At 37.5% G+C, this 26,956-nt stretch overlaps 2 protein-coding genes across 2 annotated transcripts; both read right to left on the bottom strand.

Annotated features, from left to right (window-relative positions):
• Nucleotides 1-1,217: 1,217 nt before the first annotated feature.
• Nucleotides 1,218-10,052, bottom strand: si:ch211-103f14.3 (zona pellucida-like domain-containing protein 1). Its single transcript, XM_052115660.1, has 11 exons — nt 10,007-10,052; nt 9,766-9,894; nt 8,045-8,265; nt 6,807-6,991; nt 6,265-6,337; nt 5,865-5,962; nt 5,698-5,778; nt 4,936-5,104; nt 2,729-2,843; nt 2,219-2,239; nt 1,218-2,107 (listed from the first exon to the last, which is right to left on the bottom strand). The coding sequence occupies exons 1-11, from the start codon at nt 10,023-10,025 to the stop codon at nt 1,956-1,958; spliced, it is 1,263 nt and encodes a 420-aa protein (XP_051971620.1). The 5' UTR covers nt 10,026-10,052; the 3' UTR covers nt 1,218-1,955.
• A 6,134-nt stretch (nt 10,053-16,186) lies between these two features.
• zpld1a (zona pellucida-like domain containing 1a) lies at nt 16,187-26,745 on the bottom strand. Its single transcript, XM_052116544.1, has 10 exons — nt 26,640-26,745; nt 25,811-26,031; nt 22,804-22,985; nt 22,145-22,217; nt 21,443-21,540; nt 20,894-20,974; nt 20,443-20,614; nt 19,699-19,795; nt 18,854-18,883; nt 16,187-16,770 (listed from the first exon to the last, which is right to left on the bottom strand). Exons 1-10 carry the CDS (start codon nt 26,743-26,745, stop codon nt 16,595-16,597), a joined length of 1,236 nt encoding a protein of 411 aa, XP_051972504.1. The 3' UTR covers nt 16,187-16,594.
• Between the last annotated feature and the right edge of the window lie 211 nt (nt 26,746-26,956).

The following is a 26,956-nucleotide window of genomic DNA, read 5'->3' on the forward strand; positions in this document are numbered from 1 at the left end:
TATTGTTTCAAACTTGAATAGGTATCGTTTTTTATGTGTAACACAAAAGAAATTGTTAGGGAGACTTAAAGAGCTGTGTGCATTAAACATGTATTCAAATTTATCTTCTGTCCAACGGAAGAAAGAATGTCATACATGTTTGGAACGAAATGAGAGTGAGTAAATGATGACAATTTTCATTTGTGGGTGTACTATGGCTTATGTTATTAGAGTTAGCTCTGATACAAATATGAACTGTTTTATTCAAATGCAATGGGCCCTATTCTAAATGTTATTTTCAGGCACAGTGCCAATAACACAGAATCAAATGTTCTTACTTTTATCACAGTTTCCATGGCAGATATTACAAATGTATGCTTCTAAGTAAAAGCCACTCAAGGACAACGTAATTCGTTCTTGTACCTGCAGCATTTATTTATAATGAAGCATGCATTAATGGATGAATCTCAAATATAAATCTACTTTTAAAAGGTCAGTATGCCATTGGAATTACAATGATACGTAGTGCAGAACCAAGAACATAACTTTAGGCATAAAAATTGATGCATTACTGAACTATTCTTCAGTCCTTTCCTGTTCAAAATTGCTTTCATTTCCATCTCTAGTGGATTATTAAAGTTTTTTTTTTTACTTGTCTAACATCATATATAAAAAATATATGATGTTGGACAAGTAAAAAAAAAAAAAAACTTGAAATAATCCACTATGACCTCAAAGTGTGGACTTCGATTTATTTGAAAGTTCTAAATATCATTTTAAATGTCGTGATATTTTGGATTGGGCATGAATATTCTTGGTGGTTTGAATGTAGATTTGGGGATATTTTATGTGATTTTTTTGATGGTTACGCAAAAAGATTCATCTTTATTAAATAACACATAAAACATTTTAGAAAGTTGAGTGATTTTTCTCAGACAACTTTCAAACCCTCCACAAACATTAAAATTTATATCTTTTTTTATATTGTTTTTTACAGATACCAGCACATTACATTCACTTGGATTATTCTGATGGGACAGTCAATAATTTCAGTAATGCAAACACAAAGTTAAGAATTCAAATTTCTCTATCAACAAAACTAAGGATTAAAGCATTGTGTGTGTGTGTGTGTGTGTGTGTGTGTGTGTGTGTGTGTGTGTGTGTGTGTGTGTGTGTGTGTGTGTGTGTGTGTGTGTGTGTGTGTGTGTGTGTGTGTGTGTGTGTGTGTGTGTGTGTGTGTGTGTGTGTGTGTGTGTGTGTGTGTGTGTGTGAGAGCGTGTATTTATCACTTTGTGGGGACCAAATGTCCCCATAAGGATAGTAAAACCCGAAATTTTTGACCTTGTGGGGACATTTTGTCGGTCCCCATGAGGAAAACAGCTTATAAATCATACTAAATTATGTTTTTTGAAAATGTAAAAATGCAGAAAGTTTTCTGTGAGGGTTAGGTTTAGGGGTAGGGTTAGGTTTAGGGGATAGAATATAAAGTTTGTACAGTATAAAAACCATTATGTCTATGGAAAGTCCCCATAAAACATGGAAACACAACATATGTGTGTGTGTGTGTGTGTGTGTGTGTGTGTGTGTGTGTGTGTGTGTGTGTGTGTGTGTGTGTGTGTGTGTGTGTGTGTGTGTGTGTGTGTGTGTGTGTGTGTGTGTGTGTGTGTGTGTGTGTGTGTGTGTGTACTATAAATGTTACTCGCTGTTCACATCAAACTCCACCAATGAATCTAAATGAAACACTTTGATGAAATGCATTGTTGCTCTTCTAAACCACATTTATAAACCTTATAGTCTTCTGTTTGCTATGATGATTCACCAAAAAGCATTATAGAGAATAGATATGGTACAACAACAGTTCTGAGCTGAGACTTGCTCAGCCCTCTGGTGGTGAGAAATTGGCCCGGGATGGGGCAGACCAACAACTGTCATCTCTCTCAATGCAGGAGCAAGGTAGACTGAGGTCGCCGGGCACTTTATGCCCTTTTTGATGTGCTGGTGTGCCAGTATTTCTTGTAGAAAACTGTTCCCATTCCCACAATCATGATGCATGCGAATACCAGGATGCTCACTGCCACGCCAAGACCCACAAAATTATCAGTAGGTTTACTCATGCTGATCGACACATCTGAGATGAAATGACAAGAATACCACATCAGTATCATCAAAACAATCTGATTACATCTGGATGAAAAATATGCACAGAACTGTAAACTCATTTCAAACAGTTAGAGCTCACCTCCTTCTTTTGATGCCACCACTGAAATGAAATAAAAACACAATTAAGTAAGCATATTAAATCATCTTAGCTAGCTTGAAACTCTGTAGCTTAAATGCCATTTTTGTCTTGTTTTCTAGTACATTTCGTCCTTAAGGCAAGATGCATTTATTTGAGAAGCAAATTTGTGTGCAAAATATTGAGACAAAACATATTAAGATACTATTTTCAAAAAATATATATAAAATAATTTTCTTTACCATTTTGGCAACAAAAAATCAATACAATTTTAACAAAAAATCACAACAAAACAAAAAAGGTTTGTCTTAAAACAAGACAAAATAATGGGGCAAGATTTAGTATCTAAAAAAGGTCTTATTACCTTACAGAAGTTTACTTTTCATGTAGATGTATCTTTTTTAATACATAATACAGTAGTCAAAAAAAATATTCTTTTCTTATTTTTTTTCTTTTTTTTTTTTTTTTTTTGCAGTGAAGGGACACATGCCCTAATGATTTGAAGGAACATACTGCTGTCTGCGCGTATGATTATAGCCGGTGACGTGATGGTGGTGGTGTCTGTGACACCATTGGGAGCTGGAGTGGTCAAGGGAACCACATCTCTTCTTCTCCTTTTTTCACATTGCTGTAGAAAGAGATGTGGAGCAGCATGAGTCCAAAGACTGAGCGGGAATTTCTTGGTCATTATATGTCTTTATAATTTTACTGTGTTTGTGGGTTTTGCTATCCTTGTGGGGACAAAAAAAATCCTCAAATATCCTAAATAAACATAGTAAAACCAAGCCTAAATGGCCTTCTGAGAACCAAAAAAAGTTTAATGAAGATTCCTGAACCTTAAAGAGATAGTACACCAAAAAATTACAACTCAAACCCCTTACTTTCTTCTTTGGAACACAAATTCACTTTCATTGTATGGAAAAAGATGCAATGAAAGTGAAGGGTGCTGAGGCTAACATTCTGCCTAACATCTCTTTTTGTGTTCCATGGAAGAAAGAACATTTGGAACAACAATTGCTGTAAATGATGACTGAATTTTCATTTTTGGGTGAAATATCACTTTGACTGGTAAGGCATTCGCAACAACCAAGATGATCTGGGTTAATTCATTAGACTTAGTTAGACTTAGTCTATAGAAATTACTATTAGTTTATTCTAAGAACAATGGGTGTAAACTGGAAGTCCCAACATACACTGGCGGCCAAAAGTTTGGAATAATGTACAGATTTTGTTGTTTCGGAAGGAAATTGGTGATTTAATTCACCAAAGTGGCATTCAATTGATCACAAAGTATAGTCAGGACATTACTGATGTAAAAAACAGCACCATCAATATTTGAAAAAGTCATTTTTTATCAAACCTAGACATCAGCCATCACTCCAACACCTTATTCTTGAGTAATCATGCTAAATTGCAAGTTTTACAAGAAAATCACAATATTATATCAAACACAATTGAAAACTATTTGGTTCATTAAATTAAGCTTAAAATTATCTTTGTGTTTGTTTTTCAGTTGCCACAGTATGCAATAGACTGGCATGTAATAAGGTCAATATTAGGTCAAAAACTTTCTCTAGAAACTCATCAATCAATAATTGTTTTGAGGAATGAAGGCGATACAATGCTTGAAATTGCCAAAAAACCTGAAGATTTCACACATAGGTGTACACTACAGTCTTCAAAGACAAAGGACAACTGGCTCTAACAAGGACCGAAAGAGATGTGGAAGGCCCAGATGTACAACTAAACAAGAGGATAAGTACATCAGAGTCTCTAATTTGAGAAATAGATGCCTCACATGTCCTCAGCTGACAGCTTCATTGAATTATACCCGCTCAACACCAGTTTCATGTGCAACAGTAAAGAGAAGACTCAGGGGTGCAGGCCTTATGGGAAGAGTTGCAAAGAAAAAGCCACTTTTGAAACAGAAATCAAAAAGAAAATCTTAAATTATTTTCTTTACCATTTTGGCAACAAAAAATCAATACAATTTTAACCAAAAATCACAGAATTTAGTAGGGCTGTCTTAAAACAAGACAAAATAATGGGGCAAGATTTAGTATCGTATTACCTTACACAAGTTTACTTTTCAAGTAGATGTATATTTTTTAATACATAATACAGTAGTCAAAAATGATAAGTAAAAAAAATGCAATAGACAGGCATGTCTTAAGGTCAATATTAGGTCAAAAACTTTCTCTAGAAACTCGTCAGTAAGTCATTGTTTTGAGAAATTAAGGCTATTCAATGCTTGAAATTGCCCAACAACCTTGGTTGGAGTTTGCATTAAAAACACAGACATTGGACAACAGATAATTGGAAAAGAGTTTTATGGATCGTAACCCCGTTGAGCATTTGTGGGATCAGATACTACAAGACTATGGCAAGAGCTACAGGAAGTGTGGGGTGAAATGTCACCTGAGTATCTGGACAAACTGACAACTAGAATGCCAAGGATCTGCAAAGCTGTCATTGCTGCACGTGGAAGAACTCCACGTGAAGTTCTGAAAATTTTTGTTTTTCAAATTGTGATTGTCATTTTTCACATTATTAATGTCCTGACTATAAATTGCGATCAGCTGAATGCCACTTTGCTGAATAAAAATAACAATTTCTTTCCATAAGAGCAAAATCTGTACATTATTCCAAACCTTTGGCCACCAGTGTACATACACAAGCTTGTGTGTGTACATGCTGTGTGTGTGAAGCTTTGTTTTTACCGTAAAGATGCTGCAGGATGTTTTTTCACACAGTCTAGTGATACAGTGCAGATAATATGTTGACACTGTCTCGTTCTGCTGCTCTGTAAAACGGAAAGCTGGAAACGAGAACCGGGCATGCTGCATCTCTCCGTTCACCAGCATTTTAGTGAGACGAACTCTGGTACATCTGCAAAGAATCAAAACCAGTGTCAGAATTTTAGAGTCTCTCTAGGATTTGTAAAAACAAAATTGTGTAATTTTACTAACAAATATGGTTCTTGGAGATGGTACCATGGTACTACCATGTTTTATGAATATGTACTGTACCATGGTTATACTATGGTATTCTTTTAAGTACCTTGGAGCATCATGTAATATGGGAATCATTCAGTATAATGATACCATGGGCATCTGATACCAAACTTGTGACATGGTACAGCCACAATTAATTTCTGTGAGGGTTAACATCAGGGTCAGAAATGAACCATGGCTTGGGGCAAAAATGCTACTGAAAGTAACCAAAATACCCAAGATATTATAAATGTGGGTACAAATTTGTTTTTTTATTTAATTCCGACATGTTTTAGATATTGTATCAATTCTTTTCTAGACCTATCTAGTTATGGGAAACATAATAGGAACATGTCAAAAGTCCCCCTGAGAATCAACTCCAGGGGGTAAATATTGTACCTTAATTAAAAAAAAAAAAAAAAAGTTAATTTCCAGCAAGCACCCCTAAAGATACAGAGGGACAATCCAGGTTGTGGTGATTGAACTTACGGCACATAGAGGTTGAAGTAGCTGGTTGTAGTAGGTGTATGGGAAATGGAAGCATAGCATCTGTCTAGTAGTACATAGTATCTGTGAAAGGCACAGCAATTGTTAGCATCAAATGCAGCACCTCTTCATTTAGGGGCCATAATGGAACTCAATGGAAGGGGACTTACTGGGCAGTTAAGTTGGTGGCCTCCACCTGCACAAACACATTTGTCCTCAGCTCTATCCCGAGGAAAGGCATGATGAGAGGCTGAGTGTAATTTATGTCCTGAGAAATTAATTCAGATTAATGAAAATCTGATATTAGTGTTAGACTCTAAGCTGATTTATCAATGAATGACCCAACTAAACCAACAACATCAACAACCACAATAAACGTAAGACAGCCTAAGATAGTTTGCTGGTTATGTCCCAAACCCCTTTAAAACCAGAAAATCAGAACAGCTTGACTAGGCTGGTAGACTAATTAAGACAAACAAACAAATAAAAACAAAAAACACACAGTTTAGACTGGTTTAAGATGTTTTTTTCCAGAAGGGGAAGGTTCAGTGTAAGGCTGGATTGTTTTACGTTGAAGAGTTGGAGATTGAAAGTGCTGATGAAACTGCCATTGTTGTCTTTCACTGCAATCGAAGAGCCTGACCTTTGGGAAGACACAACTGGGTTAAACTTAACTTGACCGCAATCTTTCTGCTGTCAACAGACATTCAACAGTCTGCAGTGAGCCACAAATTTAGATTACAGTTATGGAATTCTGCGCAGTAAACTTAGAAAGTGTCAATACTCCTCAAGAGCTGAGCTAAATTTACTTTTGTTCATTCTGGCTGTAGCGAACTTGGAGCTCCATGAATCACATGAACATCCCTGTGTGTTTGTGTGACTCTTTTGTATAAGAACAAAAACAAAAAATTGATTTAAAAAAAAAAAAAAAGTTTAATATTGTCTCAAAATTGTCTCCTTAGCACAGCAATAAATGATGCACCAATTAAATTAAAATTGTTGTGAGTGATACTACACCAAGAAGCTAAGTGTTTTCTCTACTTTCTGTACAACACAATGGAATGCATCCTTAGTTTGATATCCCATGAGATGAAGTGGCATGACATGCATACACATCAATCTGGGTGTTGTTGAGCAGGTACTCCAGAGGATAGGCACATGAGTAGAAGTACTTCAGCTCAGCACTGTATGTCACTGTGCCTGTTGTGATGTCATTGGATTGGACAACTCCACTAATGTTGACTGTCTCGATGTTGGAGAAGTCTGAGAATGTGCCTGTTCCTATACTTCTGATTGTCTGGAGAAGATTAAGAAATAGTCATCCATAAGGTCTTACAATACTAAAAAATACTAAATGATTACTCTTTAGCTTTGGCACTGAATAATATGTCAGAGCTTTTTTGACAAAAAATTGTGTCAAATAATTTGTTTATGTCAGACTATTATTGGCTTTGATTTATATTTGTAACCAATATTTACACTTTTCCACATAATCAGTTATAGATTTTTTAATATCAGGTTTACCAATAAAGTTAGACATAGCCCAAAACAGATATGAACTGGAATAGCTGAAGACAAATTGAACACACAATCCAGTTTCTGTTTGCTAATGTCATTATCTCTGTTTTCTTTGGACGAAAATTCTATTACAGTGTGAATGAGGTGCAAATGTAGCTAAATAAATTTGTTTTAAATTCTAAAGTTATAAAATATGTGTTAAAATATTTTAGGTTCCAAAAGAATATTCCAAAGTTTTTACAATACTCAAGCGAAGAGTCTTATACAAGTGTATATTGCCAATAAAATGGGTTTAAATTAATTATTTGTTGAGTATTTACAAATTTAGTATCACAAAGCAGGCTGTTCACCTTCAGAGGTTAGTGATGACTGATTTAGTTATTGTTTCGAAATGCAGAAATAAGGCAAAAATTTTTAATGTGTTTAGCACATTGGTTATCGGACACCGAAACAATATTAATTTATCTCTAAAACAACTTATTGCATCTATTAAGGTATCTAGCAAAATACAGAAAGTGTATCAACAATGCACAAATAAACACTGATGGAATTTTTTTTAGGGGTACAATAGCTTATCCCCAAAGTGCAATACCCCCAAAGGAATACCCACTGTACACTTAACATGTCAATCAGAATGTATTTTTACCTTGTCTGTCCTGAAAGGGTACATATTAGTACCTTAAGGTGTATGTTAGGTACAGTGGATGTACCTTTGAGTGTATTGCCCCAGTGACAAGCTGTTGTGGTACATTTTGCAACAAACAAAAAAAAAATCTGACATTGTTTAGTAAAGGACAATCATTCAGTGCCATGATTCAATGCTATGACTCACTACGAAGTTGCTGCCACAGGCATTGTTCATGTTGAGTGGGAACCTAAATCTGGCCACAGGGAGTGAGGCAGTCACGTCAAGAGTTGCCTGGCAGGTTGGGTTATTTATGATGTTGTTGAGGGTGAGCAGTGATTCATTGTAGCCAGAGTATAAGACAGGACAGAATTTAATGGTCAGCCCGATGTATTCCGTTCCACATTCCACAGAGATATCAGTGTATTCTGTTGTGACAAGAATTATTGGTTTAGTTGTTAGAAAAACTGAAGGAAGATACAGTCCATTGGCAAAATTTTATTTGATTGTATAAAATCTTAACTTCTGTGTAAATCTAAGTAACAAACCCAATAGTAAAATATAGCTGCAAGCAGTGACACTGGGGTCAAACCAATTATCAGCACCATGAGCAGCAAAAGAAGCTTTGTGACATGTTTTTGGTTCCGATGAACAGTGTACGTAACCGTTAAGTAAACTTTCAATCATAAAAAAAACTGATTTATTTTAATAATAAGACTATAAATAGTCCAGTATGTGGAATAGCTTTTTCATATCTCGTGACCAGTAGGGGGCAGTCCACCAAAACTCTGCACATAACCTCAGGGCCTAATTGTGATGGCACGTACCAAGTTTTGTCCTAATCCCTCAAAGTGTTGCAGAGATATAGCCTCAAGTTCAACTTTGCACGTTCTTTGTCAAATTCATTGAAGCGCCATTCAAAAACTGTATGGTTTATTAAAATTCTGTGAAATGTTTTTTTTGTCTTGCGTGCCTCTAGATGATGCAGGCCAATTTCCGTGCAAATCAGACAAACAGTCTAGGAGGTGTTTGAAAAAGTAGTTTTTCAAAACATTTAAAAATGGCAGACAGGAAGTTTGATCAATCATAACATTATTGGTATCATTGTTCTCAACATGAACCATGGAATCTAACAAGACCAGTCTCATGACAGTAGGCAAAAGGAGTCAATAGCTATTAGCATTTTTAGAAATAGCATCATAATTTTTGTCTACAAGGTGGCGCTGTCCCGAAACGTTTTGAGTCCCTTCAGAGCATGGTGCCAAAGACACATAACGAGTTTCGTAATGAATGTCCAAAATTGCAGAAATAGGAATTTTTCATATAGTTGGACTCACTATACCTCACCTTCTAATTTGATGATTTTATGACAAACTGTTCAGAAGTTATAAGCAAAAAGTAGCTTTTTTCATATCTCATGACCAGTAGGGGGCAGTCCACCAAAACTCTGCAGAGTTTCATTCCAATCCCTCAAAGTGTTGCGGAGATACAGCCTCAAGTAAAATTTTGCGCATTCGAATCATCTTGAGCCAAGGAAAATTTTGTTTCTAGGACTCACGGTTCAAAAGTTATTAACATAAACATGAGTGCAAATTTGGGCAGTTAGTGGCACTAGAGGGTTTGAGGTAGAGATGCCAAATTTGCTGTGGTATCAGATCAGACTGTCCTCTCTCTGTGTGCCAACTTCCCCGCAAGCGGTTCTATGGGCTGCCATAGACTCAAGAGCAGAAGAAGAAGCGGAATAATAATAAGAAGAAAACTAAGGAAAACAATAGGGGTGTTTTGCGCCTTCGGGGCTTGACCAACTAATTAACTTAAGCTAAAGTTAAATAATTAACTAAACTGAATAAATGTCACAGATTATTGTAAAAAAAAGATATACAATTTCTGTTTCAACTGAAGAACAAATTTAACATAGAAACGTTTACCTGGGCGTCTGTATTCTAATCCACAATCACTCGATGTTAGCTGAACACTGTTTTCAAATTTTGTTGCAAGGATGATGAAAAAAATGTTGAGGAGAGCAATTTTCTTGTTGTTTGCTGAATTTGTACCTGCTGATGGAAAAACAACACCAAATCAAAACCAGTTAGTCACCATCCAGGAACTCAGCATGCTTGAAGATGATATATCCCAAAATATCAGCTCCTAGGTAAGACTCGCACGCACCTTGTATCAGACACTCCATATTAGTGGTTGGTTTGGATATCCTCTGCCTGTGTGATCTTCTATCGAAATGTGAAGTCCTTTTATAGAGCAGTTTCTTTTGTGGGATAGGCAAAAAACAAGGTCACAGTAGTTTGGTGTGTCCACTGTTTCGAGAACAGCCTTTTTGTGGCGAAAGTCCCACAGTCTACCGCCGGAGGGCTCTTGCTGAAACTCTACACACAGTTGGCCTTCAAAGACATGCGGTTTACAATGTCAAGGGTCTTTACTTTGGTACAAAGGTAATCTTAGGAACACACTGAATAAGCTTGATATTGAAAACACACATGATGAGAGGGTACCGATGGGAGGCTACGCAGGTAGACGGTTTTGACACAAAAGTCATTAATTGTTTTTTCGTTTTTTTGGTGATTGTCAGCTTACAAGGCAACAATGTTTATTTAGGTTGAGGTGTTCCCCAGTAGTCATATGATGACTTTTGTCTATTCTTAACTGATTTTTTTGCCAAAGTAAATGAAACTGGATTCTTGACATATAAGCTGAAACAACCTTGAATATTATGTTTAGTTTCCATAACACCATAGAAGAAAATTATTGTGATTCCAATGAGGAAATATGTCTTATACTTGTCTTAAGATCACATATGCCTCACATTAATTATTAATTATTATTAATAATTTATTAAGATATACTGTATAATTACTTTTATAAATAAGTTTCCTTTTCTTTTTCCCTTTCACAATGTCCCATTGTAATACTGTAGAAGAACCCATGAGCTTTTTAACGTTTTAAAGTAATAAAGTTGATTAATTAATAATTATTTGTTACAAGACATTTGGTGAACCTTTGATTAGTACATGTGTTCCCTGGAAATCAAACCCATGACCCAGACAGGGGCATTTATACAATGAGCAATGGAAACTATTCACACTGTAATCTAGAAAAATTGCAGATATGACCGAACTGCGTGTGATTTAAAATTATGCAGAACCTATGGTAATTAATGCATTACCCTATGTCCTAATATACATTTTATCCCATCCGAATTGGGCTTAAGACAGTGGATAGATATATTATTTGTAAATCACTTTGGATAGATAGATAGATACAGCGACAGCCATCTGCACCCCCAGTCTGTGGACCACCTTGAACTTAAAGGGCTGGTGGGCCAGATACCAACAGGTGATCCAGGCGTTAGTATCCTTCATGCGGTGGAGCCATTGGAGTGGGGCGTGATCTGAGCAGAGAGCAGGTAGTATCGGAGCGTGAGGACCGCCCACTTGATGGCCAGACACTCCTTCTCCACGGTGCTGTGCTTTGTTTCCCTCAAGGAGAGCTTACGGCTGAAGTACAGCACCGGGCACTCCTCCCCCTCCACCACCTGCAAGAGTACGGCCCCCAGCCCTCTGTCTGAAGCGTCCGTCTGCAATAAGAAAGGGAGAGAGAAATTAGGTGCATGTAAAAGCGCCCCCCCACAAAGTGCGGCTTTAAGCTGCGTAAATGCCTGTTGGCACTGCTCCGACCATTGGACTGTGTCTGGAGCCCCCTTTTTAGTGAGGTCAGTCAGCGGGCTGGTGACGTCCAAATAATTAAGCACAAACCTCCTATAATAGCCAGCCAGCCCCAGGAACTGCCACACCCACTTTTTGGTCTTAGGTCTTGGGCAAGTCGCAATCACCGCGGTTTTGCTGAAACGCTGCCAACCATCTGGAGCGGGAGAACCGCTGCCAAGGGCGGGGGAGACCCCTTCTGTTCCCCAAGAATGCTGCGGGGCGTTCCGTCCGCCAGGGGCGGGAGGTCTGCCTCCGATCCGCCCGGAGAGGCATGGCTGTTGTCCGTTAGAGGGTGGAGGAGTGACCAAGGAACAAGCTACGCCGTATCGGAGAACTGGTGAGTAAGTGTTTTTTATCTCTCTCTCCTCTCTCTCTCTCACTGCCGCTCCGCGTTGGCCCTTTCCCTCTCATTTAAATGTAAAAACTACACTGTTACAGGAAGTACCCCCTCTATTTAATTATTTCTGTTTCCCTCCCCTTGTCCCCTCCCTCGTTCAGGTAGACGGGGACGACCTGCCGGCAGATGGGGCAAGAGGCACGCCCCTCCCCAGGGAAGGGGGGGGGGGGTGTACGTCATGCCGGGGGCTCCCCTGCCCGAGAGAACGAGGGAGGAATGTGGCAGGGCCGGGTCGTGATCATACACACCCGGTCCCTTATCAGGCTAATCAAGCCTCCGAGAGGGATAAAGGCCGACTGCGGAGGATTGTGCGGGAGAGAGAGATGTGTGTTTGTCTGTTAAGAGTATCATTAAAACCATTATTTATATTGTCAAGCCGGTTCTCGCCTCCTCCTTTCCATTGACTGCTTTACAATAATGTAACCTAATTAATGAATATTCATGTCATGATGAGCCAAGATGATAAGATTTATAATGCCTACTTTCAGATCATTCCATACCTCATGTATCAAAAGGTCCAATAATAGGGTATATTTTTTGACTGAAGGCGAACCGCTGAGTGTAAATACTGCTAAATGGTGTGAAAAGGTCAGTGGATTATTCTGAAATGAGAGGGCTCTGCTTTAAGCCCCAAACTAATTACTTTGTTTCAACGTTCTCTCTCTATTTCTCAGGGAGATGAGCCCAAGATCCAGATAAATCTTAGGTGAATCTGTGGAGAGTCATAGTAGGGTTTAATAAAGCTTAAGCATGACCTCTAGCCGTGTCTGATGCTTGCAGTGTGATTTATTTTACAGTATGTCTCTCTTCAAGCCAGTCCAAAAAGATGTCTTGTTAGCCTTTATCGCTAAACGTGAAGTTACTCAGAGTCAATGCAGCTTTCACAGCCAATAGGAGGATCAGATCACAGACTGATGGACATGAATATCCTCAGATCATGAGGGTTTAGGGCGTTTGATATTTTTGCTATTGCTATTATATTATGGAATTTTGGAAGCTTTAAATGTGCAGGATGTAATCTGTGGGCCTCCAGTGGCACCAAAAAAAATTATAATGAATGTTTCTCGAACACTCAATTAATCAGCCATTGGTCAAAAAACAAAACAAAAACAAAGATAGTGCGGCCCCAAACTCTTGCTATAGGTTGTTAATGTTGCTGTGTAGGGTTGGTGGAGGTGCTTCAACATACACATATAGTGCCACAGAGCCACAGTGTTATATATTTTAGGTTATTCAATTTAGGAGTGTCTTATATTTGTCTCTACATATTAGGTTGGGTGTCACAGTTTGTCACCTTTCTTTTCCTAAGGACTCTTATTTTGGCATTGTTATCATCTTCTGTTATTAGTTTGCCCCATACTATATTTCCCATGTTGCACTGCCCTCACCACAAGCACCAGTTTGTATATATACCCTCTAATTTCTCTCACTCTTTGTCAGTTCTTATGTTACATTGTATGTTTTCTAGCATGTTACTGTGTTGGTTGTTGATGTGTTTATTGGTCTTTGTATAACTCCACATTGTTTTGTATCACCTTCATTAAAAGCCTGTGGTAGAGCCTTCGTCTCCCCTCTCATCCTACAAATCGTTTTTTAACATTTTAATTGGTCATGATCCCTTTAGTCTTTGAAGAGATTGTCATTCTGTTATTTGTATTTTTTTATTATTATTGTTGTATGTTATTGATTCACTTTCCTCCAACTGACTCTCATTGTAACACCATCTATCTACCATTAGTATTCAGAATAGTGCTTCTTGTGTCAAATTAATTAGGGTGTGTGCTCTTAGGTCACTTACAAATCAATTGTACTAATCCTTAATATCTGTGCTGACTGACCATCTGAACTAAATCCATCTTTAGGGCAGATGAGCTGAGCTTTAGACCAGGAAATTCATGTAGGAAACAAAGGGGTTGGATGCCTCTGTAAGAAGGAAGTGCACTTACATATCAGCAAGGGAACCAGCTAACATTGACACTTATACTATAATAGCATGCTTACAAAGAAGTAACATGTCACAATGATGGTATCCGAAGTTAATACCATGGTACTTTTATATATTCCATGGTTCTGATTATCATAATCACAGTAGAATGGTTTTACATGATCCTCCAAGGTACTAAAAATAAAACCAGGGTAGATGTCCAAAAAAACAACAAAACAAAAAAAAACAGGCATTACAACCTAAGGAGGGCATGTCTTCCAATAATTTGGAGACTATTACCCCCTTTTTAGGTAATAATCAATACCGATGCCTTCATTTGAACATTAGGCTAATAGCCACCACCACAACATTCTTAATCGCTTCTATGTCCCCTGCCAAAAAACACTGAATTGCCATGGTAAATGTCCAAAATTGATGGTATTACCATGGTAATATTATGGTAATTTTGGTCCTTTTTTAGTGTATTAATAATCAACCATATCACACAGGAATTTTACATGTTGCTACAGAATGTTCCTATACACTGGCATCGTTCTGCCAAGTGCCATCTTCCATCAGACATTTTTACATCAATTCAAATGTGTTTACTTTTTCCTTTGGAGCTACTAATAGCGTGTTGAATGAGCAGCCTCAGAGACACTGAGGTTGCATTTTAGCTCCATAATTGCATTTTTACTTCAATTTCTATTAGGTTTATGGTTTGGGTTAGGGTGTATGGTTAATAAATTATGCAATTGTGTTGACAATATCACATAATTTTAAACCAAAAATAACTCGCTTTAAAGCTCACTTTTGATGTTACATTGGACTTTTTGCCTTGAAACTGGAGCTCTCACATGGCCATATGTTTAACAACATTTCCAGCTTCAGTCACTGGGGGCATTGCTTAAAATTATGGTAAGCAACTACCAACTACCTTTAACTTACTGATGCGGAATTCACAGTGAGATGAGTCATTCATTACCCCATGTCATCCAGGGGTCATGGAATATGGTTTTAAAATGAAGCTAGCCTTTTTGTCATGCATTGAATTTAATGTCTGATCCTGTCAGATGCATGTCAAGGACACATGTTTGTTGAGAGTTTACATACACAGCTATTCCTTATCACAATTTCAGCAGCTCATGAGAAGAGTGATTATCCTCAGATTGATTGTTTGTTTATCATATCCAGAAAAGACAGCACAGGACATGTGTCGGACCCCTCTATTTTGTACCCAGAATTAGTGTTAATTGTGCCGTTCTTCCATTATTCCAAGATCCCATTCATTTGTGCCACTGATGTCAGTAACTACACGCCTGTAAGTCTTCAAAGATCTCTGCTATGGATACGAACCTCTTTGTTTCTCTGGCATCATTGTGATTACAGTCATTGTGAAGTGTTTTAAAAGTATGCGTTCTTTGACAAGACAGCCGTGATAGAGAAACTGCATTGTGTATTGTGATCTCGGCCTATTTTCTGGTTGTTTGATATTACAAAATGTTGAGACACACATCTGAATGTACTTTATTGTTAAAAATTAGGAAGATAAAAACCTACACAATAATAAAAATGGAACAATAATACATATTTCGGGGATAAAACAAAGTGGGGTTAAAGTATCATTAATTGTTTTGCTTTCAAACAAAAAGAATATCTAAAACTTAATATAAAAGTATGTAATACTGTTAATACTCATTACTGTTCAATGGGTATCACAAAGACATATGAATACTAATGTGTAACAACAAATTCAATTAATTAAATCTAAAAATATCTTAAATTCCCATACAGCACAATCAAATAGCATACTGATCAAGGGTACTGTTCGACATAGTTAAATGAATTCCCTATGGTCTCTCTCAGCTGTTGTAACTTAAACTAGTTATTACAAAGAGTACTGCATTCTGAATCACTGGTGTCCCATGATTCTTTGTGCTCATGATGAATAGACTCCTCACATTCTGTCTTGTAGCCTCTAATATTCTCACTGAACTAGAAATATGTGTTAGGCTTGTCTATTAGATACCTCTGCTCTTGTTCTTCATGTAACTGATCTTAAACCCTACAATAATACAGTGAAGGGCTGAGGTATTAATTTTAAGTTAAAAGGCACCCAAAGTTCTGGATCAATTGACATTTCAAATTAAATACATGTATAAAACAGCTCTCTGGTCTGTTGATCAGATCATTTACAAGTGCAATTAAATAGTGTGATAACAAAAAATCACTCGCTTAATTCTCTATTTAAGTATGAATTACATAGAGTAACTAGGATCACTTTCAATGTTAACTTGATTCTAGACAGAAACACATTTTTGTACTGTTGCGTAGTGTTGTAACAGCTTAGTCTGATGTGGCTGTTTGAAATAAAGCTGTGTTAATGATGTGTAACCAAATATAGGCAATTTGGTGTAGCTTAAGATAGTACAAGCTCCCTAACTTGGATAAAGTCTATATCAAAAAGCTACTTAAAGGAAATCAATGGAAAATGCCTGAAATTGTCCATGAAACATTTATTTAGCTAAAGCTATTTTTTCCAAATTATATCACGCAATAATGTCACTGTATTGTCTGCTTAGTTACCCTTGGGTGTGCTGCACCTGATGCCCTGCTATAGACCTGTTATTTCCCTGTATTACATGATTGAGTGTAAATGAAGACCGCTGCACAAATTATGTATTGCTTTGTATCTGAGTGAAGTGCTGTGTGTGCGTTTAGCTGAAAGCTTGGTTGTGGGCTCCGGAAAGAGATGTTGGAGGCGTCCGTTTCCCCCTCAGCAGTGTTAGAGACAGGATGAAGAAACACATGCTCATAACAGCAAGGATTGTGATGGCAGAAATCAGAGCACTCATCACTGAATTAATTTTGAACGGAGGGCCGTTTAACTGTGCTGAAACACACACAGTCACACTAGTGTTGTTATCGTTCATTACAAAATTAAACATAAAGTAAATGAAAACATATCTGTTAACTGAAATAAAAAATAGACACATTTATTTTAGTTTACTAAAATAAAATATAAATAAAATAATACACAAATTCATTTTTGTTATGTTTTTGATAGACAGTATATTACAAAATGTAAAACCTTCCAAATCTGCCTTCATTAAACATCAAAATGGCACTAGACATCAATAATACTAGAAGGTCGTGAGAAATGTAATGGTGTAAAACATACAAACATATTTAAATCCAGTGTTTGAATTGAGGTGGGGTTTGGGGGGTCCCATACCCCCATAAGTGTTAAGGGAGCCCTATAAGGCCAAAATAATGTAAATTGGTGGATCCCCTGGTGTTTCATCAAAACTAGAATACTAGAAACAAACCAAAAAATATATATTTTTGTGTTGACAACACAACATTGTCCATTTCCTGTCACAGTTTCCATAAATAATTGAAACCATATTCTTTTATGTCAGAAAATTCTAAGCACGCTCGAGTGTGCCGTATGCTGTTTTCTGAAGGAATTTACAGATGGTGACTGAGTGACACTGGCAGAGTGAATCCTCATTTTCACTTTACAAAAACACTTTTCACTCCCATTAACATGTGGATAATTGCACAGTGGTAGATCCTACCTGTTGAGAGGGAAGAGTTGCTACAAGAATGGACCAGAGGGCTAGGGAAGAGTCATCCAGGGAGCCGAGTTAGGAGGATCTCCTGGGATGAGAGCACACGCGATTTCCTCAGTGGAGGGGAAAGGCGCTAGAGGCAAGTGGTACACCTGGTCAGTCGAGTGTGCTCGAACCCGCAAGGGGGTCAACCACCCAGTGAGAAAGACTCTGTTTGGAGACAGTGTTCCCTTTCCGCTGTCCACCAAAGCAGACAAAGTGCTGCTCAGAAAGTCTAAAGCTCTGCGTGCGGTCACATAGGTACGCAGGGCAAGCACTGGACACAGCAACGAAAGGGCTGTTTCTGCCTCCACCCGGGGCAGCGCTTAAAGGTTCACTACCTGGTCTCTGAAAGGAGTCGTAGGAACCTTGGGCACGTAGCCCGGTCGTGATTTTAGGACAACGTGAGTGTCTACCGGACCGAACTCCAGGCAGGTGTCGATGACAGAGAACGCTTGCAGGTTTAGGAGGGCCATCTTCAGAGAGAGGGAGCTTTGAGCTCGACTGATTCTAGCGGCTCGAAGGGGGATCTCTGAAGGCCCGAGAGGACCGCTGAGAGATACCCAGACCCGAGTAACCAATCATCCAGCCACGAAAGCTGATGAGGATGGAGGGTTCCAGTCCAGCCCCAGGCTGAAGGCAGCCCGGGCAAGCATGTCAGACATCTGGGGGTCAGCCTCCAACTGGGCATGCCGACCCGAGGGTGGCAGCCCAATCGCATCAGATGCGGAAAACTCTCCGATGCAGCGGCAATGGTATGGTTCTCGCAGTGAGAACACGAACCATCAACAAACGCTGCCTCGGTGTGAATGTGGCCCAGACACACAAGGCAGTGACCGTCAGGAGCGGAGAGAACTTATTTTTTCATCTTTCATCATTAAAACTAAACTAAAATAGAAAGTCATAAAATGAAAACGAATCTAAGGACATATTGAAAAGGAAATATGTAATAAATAAATATAATAATATAAATAAAAACTTAAGTAAACTGTTTTGACTATAATAATCGTGTGTCTCACACAAAGAAAAATAGACACACAACGTGTTTGGAATACTTCTTATTTAACCCAGGATTCTATTCTCTCTCTCTCTCTCTCTTGCAGTTCTGTTCTCCCTTTCTTGGTAACATAGCCTTCATGTACCCTCTATTAACTTCTCACTGTTGGAAACCCTCCAACTCATCTATATTTTAGTCACAGGTTTAAGCCGCTACATCCTCAGGGGGAAAAACATCCTTCATATTTTTCAATAGACGGTAAAGCGTTATCTTCCATCAGAAATTGTACAGCTCTGAGATTGAATGGGGTTGGCTCCATTTAGAAGCACTATGGAGGGAAAGAGGAGGAGAAAGATGGGGCTTACCTAGCTGGGAATTATTGGTGGGAGTTTCGTCTGTGGACAGAGGGAGAAAATGAATGAATGAATGAATGAACGTTACACTTTATATAGCACTTTTCTGATACTACACTCAAAGCACTTTACACAGTAAACAGGGGACACTCCTCAACAACCACCAGTGTGGAGCTTCCACCTGGAGGATGTAACAGCAGCCATAGTGCACATAGCATGCTCACAACACACCAGTTATTAGTGGAGAGGAGAGAGAAGAGTTATAGAGCCAATTAATGGATGGGGATTATTAGGAGGCCATGACTGAGAAGGGCCAATGGGGGAATTTGGCCAGGACACCAGGGTTACACCCCTACTCTATACAAGAAGTACCCTGGGATTTTTAAATGACCACAGTGAGTCTGGACCTCGGTTTAACGTCTCATTCGTAGGATGGTGCCTTGTTACAGTATAGTGTCCCCATCACTATACTTGGGCATTAGGACCCACACAGACCACAGGGTGAGCACCCCCTGCTGGCCTCCCTAATACCTCTTCCAGCTGCAATCTTAGTTTTCCCCAGGAGGTCTCCCATCCAGGTATTGACAAGGCTTAACCCTGTTTAACTTCAGTGGGCAACCGGTCTTGAGCTAGAGGGTGATATGTCTGCTAGAAAGATTTCATTCATTGAGAAGAAGGTGAAGAATACTGCACGAAGGCAGATCCAGAACACTAAAACAAGTGTCATATACGTAACAGGCTCACTGAACACTACCTACAATGAAGCAATAATGTATGTGATAGGCTTTATTTTTTGTGACCAAAAATTGCAGGCTAGTTTTTTTTATGTTTTTTTGTGTATTGGTGCGCTACCATACCACTCCTGGTGATGATGGGTCCAGCAGTAATGACTGCATTGTCAGAGGCTGCACCGGTTCTTTCCGACACGTCCCTTTTCTTCCTCTTACCACAGATCTGTCAGGATGACAGTATTTCTGAGTAACAAATAAATAAAGTTTCAGCTAGTCCATTTTATTAAGTTTCTCTGCCCTTTATGTATAAGTCTGCTATCACGGTTTTTTCATAGTAGTCACTGACAGTTGGTGGGTAGAACTCACAAAACATGTAAGTCAAATATCACCCCAAAATCAAAAGAAAAAAATATTTTGCATAAAGGAAATCAATTGTTTTCGAGACAATTAAAGGAATGTTCTGGTTTCAATACAAGATAAGCTCAACCGACAGCATTTGTGGCAAATTGTTGATAACCACTAAATGTATTTCAACCCTCATTTAGTAAACAATCAATACAAATATGGTTACGGTAAGGCACTTGCAATTATGATATGCAAGGTTTTCATTTCCATTCTCTTCCATTATAAGTGCTTACCTGTAAATGCAATTTTTGCTTCTTCTTTTTTTATTATTACGTTTAAGTCTAAATTATTTTTGTGGTAATCAACATCATTCCACAAAAATAATATCTTTCTAATAATATATTTTGCATTACTATAATGAGAATTGGGAGGGGGTGCTTATTTGTCACAAAAGTAATGTAAAAACTATGCAAAAGGCTTTGTTTTCTTTAAGCAGATGATACATGTCTTAAGCAGCTCTCTTACAGGCAAGAGCATTGGGCAATCGTCAGCACGACACAGTTTGGTCACACAGTGCAGAAAGACAGTAGACATCTTCTGGTTCTTATGCTTGACAAATCGGAACACCTCGAAGGAGAAGCGGCCCATCTGGCTCTTCCCATTCTCAAACACTGTCGTCTGCGGGTCCTTATCACATCTGCTGAACCAGAGACAAAGACATGTGACGCTTCAGCATTGCACACAGACCTACACTGTCCCCAAGAAGTATTCATACACTTAAGCCACAGTTGAAAATGTATGAATGCCTTTGGATTATATAACATAATATCAAACCAAGTGACATTTATTTTAAAGAAAGATAGCACAAGCACACTTCTCAAGCAAATACTCTATATCCAAACATATCCACAAACACTGTCACATAATCATAATTTAGAAATGATAAGCATAATAGCTGCAGAAAGCATGGAATTACCCAAAGAAAAGGTCGTATCGGAGATGATCATTAGGATTCCCAGAGGGAGTCGTGTAACAGTAGTCCATCAGAACATTCCACCTGTGGAGAGTGGCATGCGTGATTCAGAGTCACTAGAACATGGATGCTTAAATAGGAAACAGACCTTTTCAGGACCAAACTACTGTTATGTCATATAGAACTCATATGTCTTATCTCTAAAGAGGACCCATAACAATCTTTCCCAGTCACTTTAGTGGCGCCCCTTGCTTTCCCTAAACAAGGACAGTATTGAGTCACTCTGTATTCTTCCTTTAATGGGCAAACCAGACTTGTATGTATCAGATATAAGAGAGAAGGTCATTTAGAGAAATGCTCTAACTACACTGTGACACAGTTCACAAATGTGTATCAGTCTCAGTTTACATTTCACCTCCATCAGTTTCAAGGTTAATTGGCCATTTGAACGGTTTCAACATTCAGTATTTTCTATCATATCTGCAGTATGTATGCATTAGGGCCTCCTTGCAATATTGATTTATAAGATATCTTTATGTAATTGTAGTTTACCTCCTGTCTAGGTTAGTGGCTTTTACGGCAGCAAACACCCGTGTCTTCAGAGTGAGTCCTGCCATGGGGATCGCCAAGTGTTGTATGTATGTGGAGTCCTTGAAAATGGAACATCAAGGATCATTTCACACGTTTTTGTTCAAACGCAAACTAACTAAACTTAACAAAATTATTTAAAAAATATTATACACATATTTGGAAGCCTCTTCTTTAGAATGGAAATAATTCACACAAGTCTGTTTAAAGTCATGCCTCTGAGACTGTAAACTGGGCGTTTTATATAGATTTTTAAGTAAATATAAAATATTTAAGATTTATCTGAATTCATTATGCAGCTTTATGGTATACTTGATTGTGATTGGTCAATTGCATCATTCAGCTGTCAAAAATCTTTTGTATTATGATTGCTAAACTGTTTATTTGAGCATTGTCCCAGGCAACCTACAGACGTCCTACATAGCTATGCAAGTTTCATGACTCTAGTATCACTCTGCATTCTCTTTCTTCTCACGAATAAATAATATAAACTTAAATCAATATTTAATGTCCACTTGGCTATTTATTGGCCAAGCAGCCATGTAATAAATGGGACAATTTACATTCATCCAGTCAACAGAGCACAATATAAATTTAACACATAAAATGTTTTCTATTAATAGAGAACTAAAAGAATAATTAATTAGTAATTCCAGATGTACTCACGTTGTACAGGAGTAAGTTCAACGTGCTAACAAATGTACCATTGCTGTCCTTCACTGATATCGCTGCAGCTGACCTTCGAACAAAAGAAGCAATAAGAAACATAAAACATATATATATCTTTTGCAAGCCAATTAATGCCTGAAAGGAAAACTTGTGCAATAGTTTCCCTGATTTACTGTCTGATGTTCTTGTAATCAACTGTGCATTAGGATTTATAACATTTTCATTTGCATCCTAATTTAATTATGTCCCTCAATTTGCCCAGTTAAATCTTAACAATAAGTGCTAATCATTTTACAACATGCAATTTGTGACCTTATTATCTCCACTAAAAATACTGTGAATAACTTAGCATGAATTAAAAATGGCCACAATAATGCACTATTTACTTACCCTCATGATGTTCCAAACACATATGGCTTTTGCTTTCTTCCGTGGAACTCAAAAGGATATTTTAGGCAGAATGTTAGCTTCAGTCAGATGCAATGAAAGTGAATGGTGACTGAGGCTAATATTCTGCCTTGTATCTCCAATTTTGTTTCATGGAAGAAAGAATATTATACAGGTTTGTATCAACAAAGGTGAGTGAATGATGACAGAATGTTTGTTTTTGGGTGATTTAATTTAAATGACATTGTAAAGTGATAAAGCAGACTTACGAAGCAAGCTGTGAATTGTTGACCAGGTACTCCAGTGGGTAACTACAACTAAACTTGTAAAGTAGTCCAGGCAGGTAACTGATGACCGTTGGGGGATCGGGAGTGTCAATGTACCCTGCTATGTTACCAATCTGGACCAGGGAGAGATTCCCATAAGCATTGGGCCCCTGAGCTGTGGAAACCTACAAACACACAGAGAGCAAGTAAGCTGTGAATATTCTCCTATTGGTAGTCAGCACAGGTAATCACCTGTGCTGTGAAAGTAATGTACTTTTGCCTCCCAAATCCTCAATCCAATCCTTTTATCAATGCCAAGCTTCTCCCATCAACCGACCAAACAAAATAAATCTACCTTACTACAGATGTTCATGAAGAACATGAAGTATTACATCTAAATTCTTATACAATGAATCTTCTTTTCAAACACAAGCTGTATTTTTGTATTTGGGTCAATGGTAAATAAGAATGTTGATGGTAAGATGATAAAAAGTCTGTATGACAAGTAATGTATTATATAGGCCTATTATATTTGTAATAATGTTGCCGTCAGATTTGATAAAACTTTATTCCATTTGATACAAATATGTGATTTAATGATTATAAAAATGCCAGTGGATTAACTTTAAGTAAAAGATAACTAATAAAATACTTTTTAAATAAAATGCAACTTGAAACACATTGTATGCAAATTGTGCGTTTGCTGACAAAAACAAATAAAAAAAGTTGTGTACAATTTTTTTTTTGAAGGTCACGGATGGACAGATGGATGGATGGATGGATGGATGGATGGATGGAGAGACTACACTAAGTGCAAATAGCAACAGATGCTATTTTCACTAAGTGTAAAAAGCAACAAAAATCATCTTCATTGCACTAAGTGCAAATAGCGTTAGATACTCTTACACCCCTGTTTACTACATGTCACAATAAAAATGCTGCAGTGATGCCACTATACTAACGGACAGTATAGTGGCATCACTGCAGCATTTTTATTGTGATTATTTGGAGTCCCACAGAAACCCTGCACCCAGTGTTGGGAGGGTTACTTTTGAAATGTATTCCTCTACAGATTACAGAATACATGCGGTAAAATTTAATTTGTAACATATTCCTTTAGATTACTCAAGGTCAGTAACGTATACTAAATACTTTGGATTACTTCTTCAGCACTGGTCGATATTTTCACTTGTTTTGACTATAAAAACTCTGCCAGTACAGTAAGACAAAATACACGTGTTAAAAATACATTCTCTAAAAAACCAAATATATTATGCTGTGTTGTTTCTAAAACAGGATAGTTAGATAATTTTACTGGAAAAAAAATACTATAATTATTATCAAGAATATGATTTTTGCCCTAATATCAAAGGTCTTACTAGAAAAAAGAAATTATGATCCAACGTGAATATTCTTGATAAAAAAATATGATTGTGGCTGGTAACATGTGCATGTAAAATGGCTAGAAATAGCATTTAAGCTTAGCATAAAGCTGACTATTTACACAAGTTTTATTTCTATTTCTTCTGCTCCAAACTTACTTCAAACTTACTTCTCTGTCTGCTCGTATGAACGTAACACATCATAAGAAAGTGTTTCACCGCTGTTCAAATGCACTTTGGATCGCATCATTTATATGTATATACATTTTCCATTTAAAGGACTAAATATTAAATGAAACAAATGACAATAAAATGCTAAGTAATCTCTTCAGTAATCAAAATACTTTGTAACTGTATTCTATTAAACAATTGTTTAAATTGTAACTGTCGTGGAATACAGTTACTAATATTTTGTATTTTAAATATGTAATCCCATTGGATGTATTCTATTACTCCCCAACCCTGCCTACACCAACCCTTACCCCTTACCCTACCTTACAAACATTAACCATGAGTTAACTACAGTAACCATAGTATCACCGGTATTTTTCTAGTATCATAGTAATCACAAAATTAAACTGGTTACTATTAACTACTAACATGTTACTGTAGCAACACCATGGTTAGTACATCAGAACTACATATTTTCCACCAGAATACATGGTTAATACAATATTCCTACAGTAAAGCCATGGTTAATTTTATCCGGATCAAATCCTTCTCTCAACTCCCCAACCTTCACTGTGACCAAATCACTGCAATTAATCTCTTTTATTTATTACTATAAGTAAAATAATAGGAAATATTATGAGTAGAGACATGGGAATAAGTATGTCAAGGGGTAGGATTCAAACCCGGATCTCCAGCGTGACAGCACATACACATACTATCATTACAAACAGAACTACTACAGCTGCACATTGGGGTGCAGTTTGTTTTAAAATCCTGTGTTCGTAATCAGAGAATTGGAGCACAAATAGTCACTTAGTTATCCAATATCTTAATCCACTAAACGTCTAACACGTTGACCAGTTTAATGTCCCTGCCACATCACGAAAAATTCAAATATGCCTGCCTTCATTTGATCAGAAGTAGAAACCACATAAATCTGTGGTGGATGTCTTGAGTTTGGTCTGAGCAGTGTTGGGCTGAGTTAGTGTAAATAGCCTCTGACAACAACATGGTGTAAATAGACACTCCGTTTAATTTATTTATTTATTTATTGTTACTGTCTGCGGACAGTTACACCACCTAGAAATGTTTGACTCCAATTCCCACAAAATAAATATTCATATTAGATATATTTTATGATATTGTATTAATTGCATTTTTAGTGAAAGAATCTTCTCGTCAATCACAGGCTGTTTTCTAGCATTATAACAAATGTGTTTTTCTTACTAACGACCAGACCTGAAATTGAAGTTCTGGTCCATTGAAGGTCTAATGTGGACACTAAATTCTGACACTGCATTGAGGAAGTCTGAGAATATCTGTCTTCATGTGAGGCAGATATGGGTCAGCCCTCTCCACGATGCAGGCCTTCAGAATGCTTTCTCTTCATAAGTGATTCAGCTCAACATAGAGCCTTTAAAACTGGTGACAACAGCAACTCAAAGTCAGTGTCTTACCACTAGTGAATTACCACAGGCCTCCAGGGTGCTGAGACTGATGCTGAACAGCACGGCTGTTGGAAAAGTGTTGTTGTTAATGAACCCTCGGCAGTGAGCATCTCCATGACGACCATTGAGTGCCAAGTCAGTGTCGGTGTAGCCGGAGAATAGCACTGGGCAAAAATTTATCTTCAACGTTATGGTCTGCACTCCACAATATACACTGATGTCCCGCTCAGCTACAGAGGGATAATAAAATGTTATTAATTAATATTTAACTAACTATGTCCTGACAATAATCACTAATAATGCTTCTTTATCAATTTATCGTGTCACATCTTTGGTTATTCCATAGGAAAGAAAAATCACAAACTAGATCTCTTTAATATTTTAATTGATTCTCCTAGTCAGCAATGAAAGCAAATGGAGAGCAAATGGAGACATTTCTGCAAATAAATAAGGCCCTAGTAATTTCACATGTGTCTCCTCTAGAGTTCCAAAAGAGATCTGTGCTCAGACTTACCAAGATCCCAAAGGCTACGATCAAAAGTAATTAACTTCTCAATACTTCTCAACATTTCTCATCAAAATATATCAAGACCTAATTATCTAAGCAATGCTGTACACATTCTTACTGTATGCCAATAATTGATTCAGGAATTTTTGGTGAAACATATCTGAGACCAAGTTGATACTTAAATGTGAACTCCAAAAGGTCTCCTGACCTGAGATATAAAAGAGCACCCTCTGGGCAATAACATTTTCCTTCAGGATGTGTCATTGTTTATGTTCAGACAATAAAATGTTTGATGGCACAACAAGATAAGCTTTTCCTCGATTAACTCACCGGGAAAGCGGCTGTGGAAGTTGGCATCACAGTTGAATCCATTGAATTGTGCCTTGACTATTAAAGTTTTACTTATAAGCATAAGAATTACACATAAACGTTCCATTTCAATGCCCGAGGAAGACAATCTGTTAGCAATTTCTTTGGATTCATCAGAAAATGCTATTTTTTCTGAAATAAACATAAAAAATACTTATTTAGACATGGATTGCATCTTCAAAATGTAATTGAATTGCATTGTTCTGTAATTACTCTATATAATTTGCATGAAGTAACAAAATAAGAAAGTAAAAAGGAAATATGATACTTCTATTGCT

Source organism: Xyrauchen texanus, chromosome 43 (assembly GCF_025860055.1).
Source record: "Xyrauchen texanus isolate HMW12.3.18 chromosome 43, RBS_HiC_50CHRs, whole genome shotgun sequence".
Lineage (NCBI taxonomy): Eukaryota > Metazoa > Chordata > Actinopteri > Cypriniformes > Catostomidae > Xyrauchen > Xyrauchen texanus.

Bases quoted from the DNA above. Each gene is read 5' to 3' on its own strand.
- si:ch211-103f14.3 (XM_052115660.1), bottom strand. The intron at 6,338-6,806 runs GTATGCATGTCA...GTCTTCCCAAAG, and splicing joins AACAACACCCAGATTGATGT to GTCAGGCTCTTCGATTGCAG. The intron at 2,108-2,218 runs GTGAGCTCTAAC...ATTTCATCTCAG, and splicing joins GGTGGCATCAAAAGAAGGAG to ATGTGTCGATCAGCATGAGT.
- zpld1a (XM_052116544.1), bottom strand. From the start codon at position 26,745: ATGGAACGTTTATGTGTAATTCTTATGCTTATAAGTAAAACTTTAATA. The intron at 18,884-19,698 runs GTATGGTAGCGC...CTCTGTCCACAG, and splicing joins ACCCATCATCACCAGGAGTG to ACGAAACTCCCACCAATAAT. The intron at 16,771-18,853 runs GTAAGCCCCATC...TGTGTGTTTCAG, and splicing joins CACCAATAATTCCCAGCTAG to CACAGTTAAACGGCCCTCCG.